Below are 13641 nucleotides of genomic sequence, written 5' to 3' on the forward strand. Positions count from 1 at the left end.
AGTGCTCACGTGTCACATTCTAGGGTGAGGGTTTCTATCATGTGGAGAAAAATGTCCAGTGTAAAAATAGCTAGGAATGCTGTAGCAGGCAGCTTTGATAATTGTACTACAATAAATTAATTAATAAAAAATTCAAGAGTACAGTAGAACATTCACGGTTTGTTACTGTTTATAACCTATAACTTTGTTTGCCAAACTCAAGAAAAATAAAATAACTTTTTCTTTTCTTGGGCTTTTTGTTATTGAGTTTGATTACAGGTGAACTGCTGACTAGACACATATATGTATATATAAGGTGATTCTGGCATAGGCATATATAGTCTGTGAGGGAGAAGAGGAATGGGAGGTTGAAGGGGGAACATATTAAAAATTTCTCATTTCCCCGTGAGATAATTGGATGACATAAGAGCATGTGAAAAATGGAACAATTGGAACCAAAGCCAGACCCTAATATCTGTCAAGGAAGACAAGCATCATATAATAATGAAATTAAGCAAATATCCTAAAATTTCTATTTCTTGCTTTATCTTGGTTATTTTAACTCCTTACTTGATAAATCTCTTTGATTTTTTGGATAAGTACGTATCTTTGTGATTTCTATGCCACTGAGAATTTTTTTTGAGGTGACTAGAAAACACATCCTTAAGGTCCTTCAATGCATATATACCAGGGGTAAAAATACAGAATGAGGACTTATAAGATATTAATCTCAAATCCTCCCCAGTTTATTATACTTGCAACCCAAATATTAATAAAATCACTCTCTTCTTTCTTCTAAAAATCTCTGATTGTATTATCTGCTTCTAGACCTACAATCACATTTATATATTAAGCATCAAAATTTCTCAGAAGTTTAAAGGAATGACCCCCTAACTTGTTCCCTTGACCCCAAGACAGCCAATATTCAATATCACTGCCACAGCAAACTTCCTAAAAAGTACAAGCTGAACATTAATATTTCAGTCTTAACTACTTAACATCTTAACTCCTTGCCTTAATATCTTAACTGCTTAACATCTTAACTACTTAATGTATTTTTGTTGGAAATATCAGGCAGTGACCAATACGTCAAAATAAACTGAACTGCATATTAAACATAGAATTCATTGTCTGTACACCAGAACTTTTGACTTGGAAGCACTAAGAATGAGAACTTAAACTACATTTATAAAAGTTTCTAGAAAATTATTTTAGAGAAAAGCTTTGAAAATTACTGATACTATGAAAAAAACAAAAATACTTTTCTGCCACACAGATCCCTTCATAATTCAGCCATACAATTTCTCTACACTTATTGTCTTATTTAAATCATATGAACATTACCTTAGTTTTGTTAGGCTGAGGTCACAAATAAAACAAACTGGCTTGTCTTCAACAAGAATTTATGTATTAATGGATTCAAAAGAAATAGTTTTTTGACTGGCCAGCAGTCCTTGGGTTCCTTGGCTTTCCTGCCACATTATGATGTCCTTTCCTTTCTCTTCCAGGTTCCACTGACTTCTATGTTCTGACTTATCCCATGTGGGTTTCTCAATCTTTGTCTGAATTTCTTTGGCATCTAAAGGAGTCTATTAAGACCCAACCTCATTAAATTTGGCCACTCCTTGACTAAAATACCATCTGTAAGTGATCCTATTGCAAAGGGTTCACACCTGCAGAAATGTGGATCAAGACCAAGAATATGTAGAAGTTGAGGCACAAAATTCATTTCATCAAACACATTAAATATTAGTTGCATCACATTCTCAATGGAAGTGTTATTCAAGAGTTGCTGGTAACAGATAGTGAGTAGCAGCTGATTTATAAATAGGATTGTGGCTGAAAAGGTTAGTCTAGGATGCAAATGTTAATTGAAAGAAAGCTAGAGAATAATCTAGGGACTGAACAGCACAGACACTTCAGAGGTGGATGAGAAATGTCGTTGATGTTACAGATGCAAGAGTGTCTTTCTGTGAGCTAGAGTGGATGTACTAGCACCTATTGGAGGGTGGAAGAAATGTGAAGAACCATGGGAAAAATAGAATTGGTCTGACCTATGGACTGTTGTTAAGAGCAATATGTAATATTCTTGCATCAATACCAAAGATGTACTGTGTTGATAATGGGGGAATTGGATATGGAAAAAGATTGCCAAATATAAGCTATGGACCATGACTGGTGGCAATAATCTGATGATATTATCTCATAATCTGTAACAAATATCCCACCAAGGTGTGGTGTGTTGGTGAAGTCGTGTTGTATGGTAAGTTTACACATGTGCATGATTGTTTTGTAAGTTTACCACCTCTTTAATAAAAATATATTTTTTAAAAATAGGGTGGATTTGGTGAAAAATACTCCAAATGTTAGATATGGAGTATAGTGAGTAGGAATATTTTGATGATGCTCTAGCATAGTTTGTAACAAATGTTTCACAACAATACGATGTGTTGGTGGGTTGATGTGTAGAACACCTATATGATGATGTGCATGTTTATTTTCTAAGTTTACAACTTTAAATATATACTTATTCTTTATTTATGTTCATGTATATGAATGATATGCATTGATAAAATAAAATTTTTAAAGTCCATATAAAAATGTAAATAAAGTCCTTTACTTACTAGGTACTATAAAATATATAAATGCCATTCAAATAAGTATGATTACTTGCTGAGCACTAAATTGTTCTAAAAGCTTTAAATCAATTGACTGAACTATAAGCTAGTGATTTTATTTCTCCTACTCCACATAAGGAGAAACTGAAGCATAAAAACTTGAATAATCTGTGTAGTGTCCCACAAGTGTATGCAGTGAAGTCTTTACTAACTCTAGGCTGAATGTCTCAAAACGTTGTTGTATAACCATCAGAGATGACCTCTCCAAACACATCTCTCAATCTAATACCTCTATGTTATTTACTTATATTTCTATGTCAATCTTCTTTCCTTATATATATATTGTTAGCCTCAACATAATTTTTAAGTTTTTGGAAGGCTTCCCTGATCTCAAAATTTCTTAAAAGTCCTTCCGATCTATGCTATAATATTTTTGTAGACCTTTATTACAGTCCAAAACAAAGATTTTATGACAATATTTGCTTTTGTGGTTGCTTCATTTAGGTAAAACAAACTTGTTAAACAAAAGGATTGAGCCTCTCTCAATGTCTGCAGTAAGCCTGATGTTTAGTAAATATATGTCAAATTGATTTAAAAATTACATGAGGCATGGAATATTGACAGGGAAAATTTTCTTCTAGGTCATGGTTTCTGGAGAAAAATGTGCCTCCAGATGATGATATTTAAAAATGAAAACAAGTAAGATTACTGCACCAAGGTGGAATATTTTTTTTACAAGGAAGAGTAGAACTTAAGTTAAAAACTGAGCAAGAAGATTATTTGAAAGAATCTTATGGCTTAACTGATAGGTACACATAATCAGAACAAAAGTGTGAGGTTTTCAGTCTTTCTGTGAAGTTGTAATTTGCACCATAATTTAAAAATCATTTTCTTGAATAATACAAAATCTTTTGTAGCACATCCCTGAAAACTTCTTTGACTTGATGGTTCCTTAGAGTGTAAATGAAGGGATTTAGTAAAGGGGCAACTGAGGTATATAGCAAAGCTATACCTTTGGATAAACTCACTCTTTCTTTTGCAGATGGTTTAATATACATGAAGATACAACTTCCATAAGTCAAGGAGACAACAATCATGTGGGAAGAACAGGTGGAGAAAGCTTTGGTCCTCTGCTGTGCAGAGGGGAATTTCAGAATCGTCTTAATGATGTAAGTGTAAGAGAGAATCACTAAAACCAATGTGACCACAAGTGTCACCACGGCTGAGATAAAAGCGATCAATTCTAGGGCACGTGTATCTGTGCAGGAGATCTGAAGGATGGGAGAAGCCTCACATATAAAGTGATCAATCTCTTTGGAAGCACAGAAATCCAATTGGAGTCCCATGACCGATGGTGGAAAAATCATTAGGAATCCTGTTACCCAAGAGCTGAGTACCATTTGGTAGCATGTTTTGCTGTTCATTATGATTGGGTAATGCAGCGGTTTGCAGATGGCAACATAGCGGTCATAGGACATGGCAGCCAGAAGGTAAAATTCTGTAACTCCCAGTAAAAGGAAAAAAAATAATTGAGCTGCACAATTATTATAGGAAATGGTTTTGTCTCTAGTCGCAAGGCTTACCAGGTATCTGGGAATACACAATGTTATGAATATGATTTCCAAAAGGGAGAAATTTCTGAGAAAGAAATACATTGGAGTCTGGAGACGGGGATCCAACAGGGTGAGAAAGATAATGATTAAGTTCCCCATCAGGCTCAATGTGTAATTGAGAAAGAGAAACAAGAAAATCACAATTTGCAATTGCGGGTCATCTGTCAGTCCTACCAGAATGAACTGTATTTCCATCGATTGGTTCTTCATTTCTCGTTTGTGCCTTTTTGCAAATCTATATAGAAAAAGGAGAACATAAGTATAAATTCTATATACAAAAGCACACACTCCCTTATTCTAACACATATTTATTTAAAACAGAGAAAGATAAATATCCTCAAACATATCCATTTTTAAATAGTTTCTCCGGTTTAAAATAGCAAATAATATAAATACATGTCATGTTTCAATTAAAAATTCTTCCAAACATTAATTCTCTGTATTATGTTTCTCAAAAATTTCCCTAGTACTTGAATTTATGCCAATATTCATTTTAGCTTATCATTTCCAAATTGCACAAAATTGATTTGTCCTCTTGCATTGATTATCAGTGATTTTGCAAAACCAGCATTTAAGGTTTTATGACCATTTTAATACTGATCAATTACTAAGGCATAATTTATTTTCAGTAGTTAAAGATCTTAATTTCAGTAATTTGAAAAGTTTGTTTCAATGATAATATATCATTACAATTACCAATTTTCTGGATTTATAATATGTAAATAAGTATTTTCCAGAATATAGGACAAATAAGGCAAAGCAAAATATGATGGAAACAAACAAGTAAGATTTTTCAATAAAATATATTTTATCTTGTTTCCATCTACCCTTTGTGAAATTTATTGCTATGTATGTCTACAAAATATTGGTACTTTTTCACTGCTATATAAATCTACTTAATCCAAGAACTATTTCTAAATTTTACTCTTTCTATAAAAAAGAATTTTATTTACTCCATGTTGTCCTATCTCCCTGTTACATTGAACGCTCAATTCTTCTTCCTTATATGTGTTATCTGTGGACTTTTCAATGAAAAGACTGACTAAAGTAATTTCTGAAAAAATGAACATTCTCTTTGTTATCTTTATTCTTTTGCATTTCCTCTTAATAATCTTGCTACCCTTTCTCTGGATTACATTTTATCTCATTTAGAAAAAAATAGCACTAAGATTCTATAAGTTTAATGTGATTTTCTGAAATAGATATTATTAATGAAGATCTACTTTTTTTATGTCTACTGAAGACTTTAAGGGTGACTTGCACTGTTACTCTTTTGTCCATATTGGTGTACCCACTGCAGCACTTAGTTCCTAAAGAAGTTCAGAGAATAAGAAATATAGTTGTAACAATAAAAGAAAAAATATATGGAATCACCTATTATAGACATTACTGTAAGATTATTCATCTATTTACTAAATATTTATAAACATGCTATCCAAGCCAAACATTCTGCCTTCAAATTAAACTCCCTGGATTTGACTTCCTGGTCATTTGTCTTAAATTCTGATTTTGAAGTAATGTTAAAATTATGGTTGACTTACCTTCTTGGCATCTATTGCATCTATTCTTCCCCTGAGTGTACTTGGAAGTGATGTTTTCTAACATAATTAATGACGGTTTTACTCACTTTTCAGACCATACTTTATAATTGCAGAAGAGGTATAGATTGCCAATGATTTTTTTACAAAGAGAGGAAATGTGTATATAATTTGCTTCTACATAGATCTTTCCCCTTCCCTCTAATCTTTCTTTAATTTGAAGCCTTCAGAATCAGGCATCGATAATGTTAAAGGACAGCTTCGTCCATGACACATAAATGGCAAGCTGTGAAATTTTGTTCTTAATAATCTCCATGAAATGTGATGCAGCTTTGATTGCTATAATTCAAAACCTAAATATATGTTCTTAAAATAAAATAATAATATAAAAATTGGAAACAAAAAAAAAAATCAGGAAATCTTCTCATGAAAGATAAGCAACTCTTCCAAGTAAAAGAATACAACATTGCCAACTGTACACTTACAAAATGCTACAATTTTATCATCTTCCACTTACCACAGACTCAGGGGATTCTCTTAAAAGAAAACAAAGTAAATATCTTCTCTAGAGACCATTGTAACAAAAGTGCTCATTACTTGGAATAATATACACCACTGCAATCAACTTTAAATGAAAGCTGAAATAATATTATTCCAGAAGAGGATTGTTAATTATAGCAAGGTAATTGAATTATTCAATGGTAGCATTAGCTATTTCAGTCTTGGGGCAACTCTGAAAATTTCTAATATGGCTTTCATCAAAAGGAAACATGCCTTGCTTCACATAAGTAAAAGAAGCTGCTTATAATTTATTGTAAACTTTTGAAAAATTGAGACTTTGAATGGCTTATTGGTGGGAACTGTTTGAATTTGTGACTGCACTGAGTTTTATCTAAACATTTGTTTTGTGTGTTAATGCCCCAAATGGTGAAGAACTTCAATCCAATAGACGAAGAAAATAAAACTATAGGAACAGAAGTTTGATCAGGATTTAAGGAAGAAGAGAAGGGATTGAATGCAAAGTGTGATGAAGGAAATTTTTAGGTTGAAACAATTCATATCTTGTGGTGGTGGTTACATGGCTACATATGTTTGCCAAAGTTTATCAAACTATATGCCCCAAAAGTGTAAATTTCCTGTACTTAAATTAAGCTGCAATAATTTCTACATCAAAACTATTTGAAGGAGAGAAGATGTGGGTCAAGTGGTTCAGCACCTGCTTCCCACATGGGAGGTTATGAGTTTGATTCTCAGTGCCTCCTAAAAACAAAACAAAACAAAAAACATACAAGCGAATAGGAGTAACAACTCAGGGGAGTGGATATGTCTCACTGGTTGAGTGCTGGCTTCCCACAAATGAGGCCCTGTTTTCATTCCCTGGCCCCATGAACCAAAAAATAAAAATAAAAAAGAAACAGAGTTAATAAAGGAGAACCAGTGTAGCTCAGTGGTTGAGTGCTGGCTTCCCACATGCAAGGTCAGTTTCCAGGTTGAATCCCCAGCCCCAGTACATCCAAAGAACAACAACAAAAAAATGTATTAGCACTTGTCCCTTTTTAGTAGGCTATTGAGAACTCATGATTTAGATCTGTGCTTTCCATATGATTGTCACAGATCACAAATGGCTACATAAATTTAAAAATAAAATTAAATAAACAGTTCCATGTTTGCACTAGCCATATTTCAGATACTTAACAACTTCATGTGCCCAGTGGCTAGTTTATTAGTTAAGATGGTAACGTCCTTCCCTGCAGAAAGTTCCTTTGGATAGCACCAACTAGGAATTTCATTTTGTCCTTCTGTATTTCATAATATATGTTCAATAATATATTTTCCTAAAATGCAGTTTTAGCAAGTGGCAGTTTGATATTATTTATGTATTCCAAAGAGAGATATTGATTATGTTGTAAACTGTTCTGTTCCTCTTGGTGTGATACTCTTTCGATTGTATTAAATGCAGAGGTTTCACATTTACTTAATTAAATCAAGATTAGGACTTTGATTTGACCACATCATTGGGGTGACTCAATTTGATTCTCTGCCACCTTTGTGAGCTATATAAACAGATACTCACTCAATCAAGGAAATAGATACACAGAAAAGAACACAGAGACAGCTCTATAGAAATGGCAGAGGCCCTAGGAAGAGGAATGAGCCATTCGCCTGATAGTTTACAGCTCACCTTGTGAAAAGAACAGAGCAGCCTAGCCAAGAAAGAAACAAACCTTGGGAAGAGAGAAGAGCCCTATGCCAGCTTACAGCTGTGATCAGAGGAAACTGGGACCATATAGCCTTAAGAGGAAGAAGGAAGCCTGAATCCTTGCAGACATCGCCTGTCATCTTGCTTCAACATGCGGCAAATGACTTGGGGTGAGAAAGTAACTATTATGACACATTGAGTTGGACTCTTTGGGGCCTTGTAACTGCAAGCTTCCACCCAAAATAAACACCCTTTTAAAAAGCCAACAGATTTCTGGTACTCTGCATCAGCACACTTTCGGCTGACTAATATAGCAAGTAGGTCAGAATTTTTATGTGCTACCATTTTAATTATCATGTAGTTCAAGGTTTTTTTTTTTTCTATTTGGGGATTCCTTATTTGGTCATATTTCTATTTAGAAATATACACTTATTTTCTAGCCCTTCACTCTCTTTCTAATTATTAGCCCATTATTAATTCTTGCTTAATTCCCTTGTGATTAAAGCTCATTCTCAGTAAGAATTTAACCCTTTGAAATTTGCTGAAACTTACTGTAAGTTCAGATTTTGGTCTGTTTTGTAAGTAATGCATGTAAATTTGAGACTAATGGGTGTTTTGAACTTGGTGGGTGCATTGTTCTATCCTTATCAGGACTTATGTTTTGTTAATTATATTTTTAAACTTATTATATTTCTTCAGGGGTTTTAAAAATAATTTGTTTTAAACTGTAGTAAAACATACATAATATAAAAATCACTTCAACCATGTTAAGTGGACACTTCTTTGACACTATGTAACTTTTATGATTATCTGTTACAAACTTTTCTTATAATCTCAGACAAAAACTAATACTCATTTAGCAATTATTCCCTACTCCTCCCTTTTCCTTTCACTGGTATCCATCACTCTACTCTGTCTCTAAGAATTTGCCTATTCTATGTATTTCATAGAAAAGAAATTTATAGTATTTGTCCTTTGAAGTCTCACTTATTTAATTAAACATACCTTCAATATTCACTCATGTTGTAAGATGTAACACAACTTCACTTTTTTATATACCTAAATAATATTCCATTGCATGACTATACCACATATTCTTTGTCCATTTATCTGTTGATGGATACTTGGGTTGCTTCCACCTTTTGGCTATTGTGAATAGTGCTACGATGAACACTGGTATAAAATATCTCCCTGATTCACTGCTTACAGTTCTTCTAGGTATGTACCTAGGAGTTGAACTGCCAGGTTATATAGTACTTCTATGACGAATTCTCTGAGGAATCACAAAATTGTTTTCCATAGTGGCTGCACCATTGTATGTCTCCACCAACAATTTATAAGTATTCCTCTTTCTATGCATTCTCATCAACACATGCTGTTTTCAGTTTTTTACATAATAATCTTTCTAGTAGATGTTGAATGGTATATCATGTAGTTTTAAGGGGAATTTTTCCAGTAGCTAATGATCTTGAGCATCTTTTCATATATTTATTGGACATTTGAATATCTTCTTTGGAGAAATATCTACTGAAATCCTTGGTCCATTTTATAATTGTGTACTTTGTTTTTTGTAAATGAGTTGTAGTTTTTCTTTTTATATTCTAGATATTAAGCTCTAATCAGATATATATTTGGAAACTATTTTCTCATCATGTAAGTTGTCTTCATTTTAGAAGAATTCACTTCTGCCATTTTGCTGTTTTCTGTCTTTTGAGTTTCTTCCTCAAATATGCCATTACTGCCCTTTTTTTTGTATTTAGTTGCTTTAATTTAGTGTACTAATTTTATTATTTTTCTCTCGATCTTGTAGTTATTTCTTAGTGGTTACCTTTGTCATTACAATAACATCTTAACTAATAAATTAATTTGACTAGGACCAACCTACCTTCATTAGTATACAAACTCTACTAATACATATCACCATCTCTTCACCCATTATATTATTTTCTCTTAAATTTTTATGCTTTAATATATTTTATTATATAAAATAGAATTTTATTCAGCCATAAAAAGAATAAATTTCTGATGTGTGCTAAATGTAAATGAACCTTGAAAATACTAAAAAGAATGGAATAAATAAGCTACAGAAAGGCAAATACACTCTGATTCTGTTATATGAAATATCCTGTGATAGAAAATTCACAGAGTTACAGGTTACCAGAATTTGTGGATAGAGGGCAAATTTTTGAATTTTAGATATAATTAAATAAAACATTTTTCTCAGGCTGGAATTAGGGCCAGAAAATGTGAGAACCAAAACAATAATCAGCAACCTGATGGGTGAAAACATCGTGATCAGAAACAATTCCATATACACATGAAAACTTAGTTTGTCATAAAGAGAAGATTTCATAGCAGTTGGACAATGATAATTATACATCTATGGGCAAAAGATTATACATCAGTAGAAAATTTACTTTGACAAATTACCTTCTGTATACATGAAAAGTTTCAAATACAAATCTTAAAGTGATAAAATTTTCAAAAGATAGGAAGAAAACAAAGAGAAAGCATGTATAACTTAGACAAATGAAAACATGAATTTGTATCATATACATAAGTTGACAAGTGAAAGTATAGAATACAATTTTATTGCAACCACTATGAAGATAGCCATTAATTTGAGATAACACTCCTATTTTGAGTCCTAATAGCTGAAGGTAGTTGTACACATGGACTCTTAATAATGACAGGGAGAATGTGGATAAATAAAGATGAAAGCAGCTTCTGTTTTTTTTTTATTTTTTATTTTTATTTTTTTTAAGATTTATTTATTTATTTTCCCTCTCCTCCACCCCCACCCCTACCCCCACCCTCACCCCGGTTGTCTGTTCTCTGTGTCTATTTGCTGCATCTTCTTTGTCCGCTTCTGTTGTTGTCAGCGGCACGAGAATCTGTGCTTCTTCTTTTCTGTTGCATCATAATGCTGTGTCAGCTCTCCATGTGTGCAGCACCATTCCTGGCAGGATGCACTTTCTTTCGCACTGGGTGGCTCTCCTTATGGGGTGCTCTCCTTGTGTGTGGGGCTCCCCTACGCAGGGGACTCCCCTGCGTGGCAGGGCACTCCTTGCGCGCATCAGCACTGCGCATGGACCAGCTGCACACAGGTTAAGGAGGCCCGGGGTTTGAACCGCTGACTTCCCATGTGGTAGACAGTTGCCCTGACCACTGGGCCAAGCCCACAGCCCGCTTCTTTTTTTTTTAAATGCTATTTTATACATTTGCTGTTAAGTTACCTGGGAGGAAATAGAAGTTACCAAACAAAAGTACAATAATAGAAGAATTTATATTTACTTAAACTAAGGTTCTTTATTTCTTCTTATACCTTGAAGTAACATTCTAGTTCCTTTTAATTCAGCCTGAGTACTCCCTTTGGCATTTCTTATGGGAGAGGTCTTCTGGTAATGAACTCTTTATGCTTTTTATTGACTGTAAATATCTTAATTTCTGAGAAATAATTTTACTAGATATAGAATTCAGGTCTTTTTTTTTAAGGACTTTAAATATATCATCCATCTTTCTTTTGAGCTCTATAGTTTATGACAAAAGATCCACTGTTGATCTTATTGGAGATCTCTTGTATATGGCAAGTTATTTCCTTCTTCCTGCTTTCAAATGGACTTTCTTTTTCTTTGGATTTGATAATTTCACTATAATGTGTCTTGGTTTAGATCTATTCATCTTGGGGTAAATTGTGCTTCCTGAATGTGAATACCCATGTATTTCACCAGATTTGGAGAGGTTTTAGCTGTTATTTCTTCAAATAGCTTTTCTGCTCTTTACTCACTCTCTTATCCTTGTGGGACTCCAGTTATGCCTGTTGGTATGCTTGATGCTATCCTATTGGTTCATTGGTTTCTGTTCAGTTTCTTCATTATTTTTTATTTTGCTCTCCCACTGGATGATATCTCTAGTCTTTTCCTTATGTTCATTGTCCTTTTCTTCTGACTGTTCAAATCTGTTGTTAAATACCTTTAACAGGATTAAATTTCTATTATTTTACTTTGCAATTCCAAAATTTCTCTTTGGATTCTTTTTATAAGTTCTCTCCCTCCTCCCTCCTTTCTCTCTCTCAGAAGTACTTGAGATTGAAGCTGGTACTTTTTATGTGGGAGGCAGGTACTCAACCATTGAGCTACATTTGCTCCCACTATCTCTTTTTATGTTCAGACAAAATTTTCCTAATTTTTATGTAGTTTTCTCTTTATGGATTCCTTTAACTCATTGAACTTATTTAAAAGAGTTGATTTAAAATCTTTTACAAATAAAGGAAATCCTTCCATAGTGCTATATGGTAAATTCTTCTTTCCTAGCAAATGGCCCACAATTTCCTGTTGTTTTGTCTATTCTGTAATTTTTGTTGCTGTTGAGAAATTAGCATTCTAGAGATTATGGTATGATACCTATGGCAAACTAGTTTCCCATTCTTCTGACATTGTTAAGTTTTGTGGTTGTTGTTGAGTTTTGGAACTGGAATATTTGTCACTTTCCAAATATCTTTAATCCTAAACAGGAAATGGAAAGAAAAGGATTAAAATAAAAAAGGTGCTCTCACTAAAAATTCCTCATCCATTTTTGCCTGAGGAGTTTGTAACAATGGCCAACATTAGAACCACCCCAGAAATCTAAAGATGCTGAATAAAAGCAGTTATCAGCAATCAGACCACATGCTCACAAATTTTGAAAAACTGGATCCATATAGTCCACCCTGGTCTCAGAAAGATGAATCAGAAACCTGGGCAGCAGTACTCACTGCTGCATTCCTAGGGGTTGTATGATGGAGGATGAAAATCACTGATGTATACTATCATTTATAGCTTTTCTTTCAACTCTTATATGGATGCTGCACAATGTTCCTCAATACTCTAGAGATTAAAAATCCTTGATTCAGACAGTTCCTGCCAGATCAATAGTTATCTTGGTAGAGAAAATGATTCCTAGAGCTTCCTACTCTGCCATCTTGCGACAATTCTACTTTTCTACAGATACAAATGATAAAAGCCTAAGTGCAATATTTGCAAAGACTAATATATTCCAGTTTAAGAAGAACAATAAAGGTAAAAGAAAATAGAAAAGTCCAATTTACTAAACAGAAATGAAATGGAAGCAAAACTACAGATTCTTCACATTTTTAAATAATCATATTATAATTTTATAAAAATGAGTCTCAATACCTTCCAAAAGCCTTGTAAAATTTTCAGTAAACCCAATATAGTGAATATTTCAATTAAAAAGCATTTAGAGGCAGCGGACTTGGCCCAGTGGTTAGGGTGTCTGTCTACCACATGGGAGGACCACGGTTCAAACCTGGGCCTCCTTGACCCATGTGGAGCTGACCCATATGCAGTGCTGATGTGTGCAAGGAGTGCCTCTAATTTCACATAATCTATTAAGTATTTGAAAAATTAGAAATAATAAATACCAAATACCACCAAATAACTTATTTTGCAAAAGAATATTTGGAACCTCCTTGAACACACTATATACAAAACCAAATCCATACTACTTAAGAGTCATATAATACCCAAACTAATTAATCATTTTAATACGCATTTCCTAAATTGTTAAATGGAGTAAGTAAGAGTACAATTCTAGTATGGAATTGCTTTTAGGCTTTTATGAAATAATTATTTACATTCCTTAGTACTTAATAGTAGTATAATGCATAGTATTTCTATTTGTCAATTTAATTG

General features: G+C 33.4%; 1 protein-coding gene across 1 annotated transcript; it reads right to left on the reverse strand.

Annotated features, from left to right (window-relative positions):
* Positions 1-3481: 3481 nt before the first annotated feature.
* On the reverse strand, positions 3482-4420 carry LOC101416322 (olfactory receptor 6C6-like). Its single transcript, XM_004482619.3, has one exon. It carries the CDS (start codon positions 4418-4420, stop codon positions 3482-3484), a length of 939 nt encoding a protein of 312 aa, XP_004482676.2.
* Positions 4421-13641: the final 9221 nt, after the last annotated feature.

This window comes from Dasypus novemcinctus, chromosome 12 (assembly GCF_030445035.2).
Source record: "Dasypus novemcinctus isolate mDasNov1 chromosome 12, mDasNov1.1.hap2, whole genome shotgun sequence".
NCBI classification, from domain to species: Eukaryota; Metazoa; Chordata; class Mammalia; order Cingulata; family Dasypodidae; genus Dasypus; species Dasypus novemcinctus.

Excerpts from the sequence above, each read along its gene's own strand:
- LOC101416322 (XM_004482619.3), bottom strand. The coding sequence starts at position 4,420 with ATGAAGAACCAATCGATGGAAATACAGTTCATTCTGGTAGGACTGACA.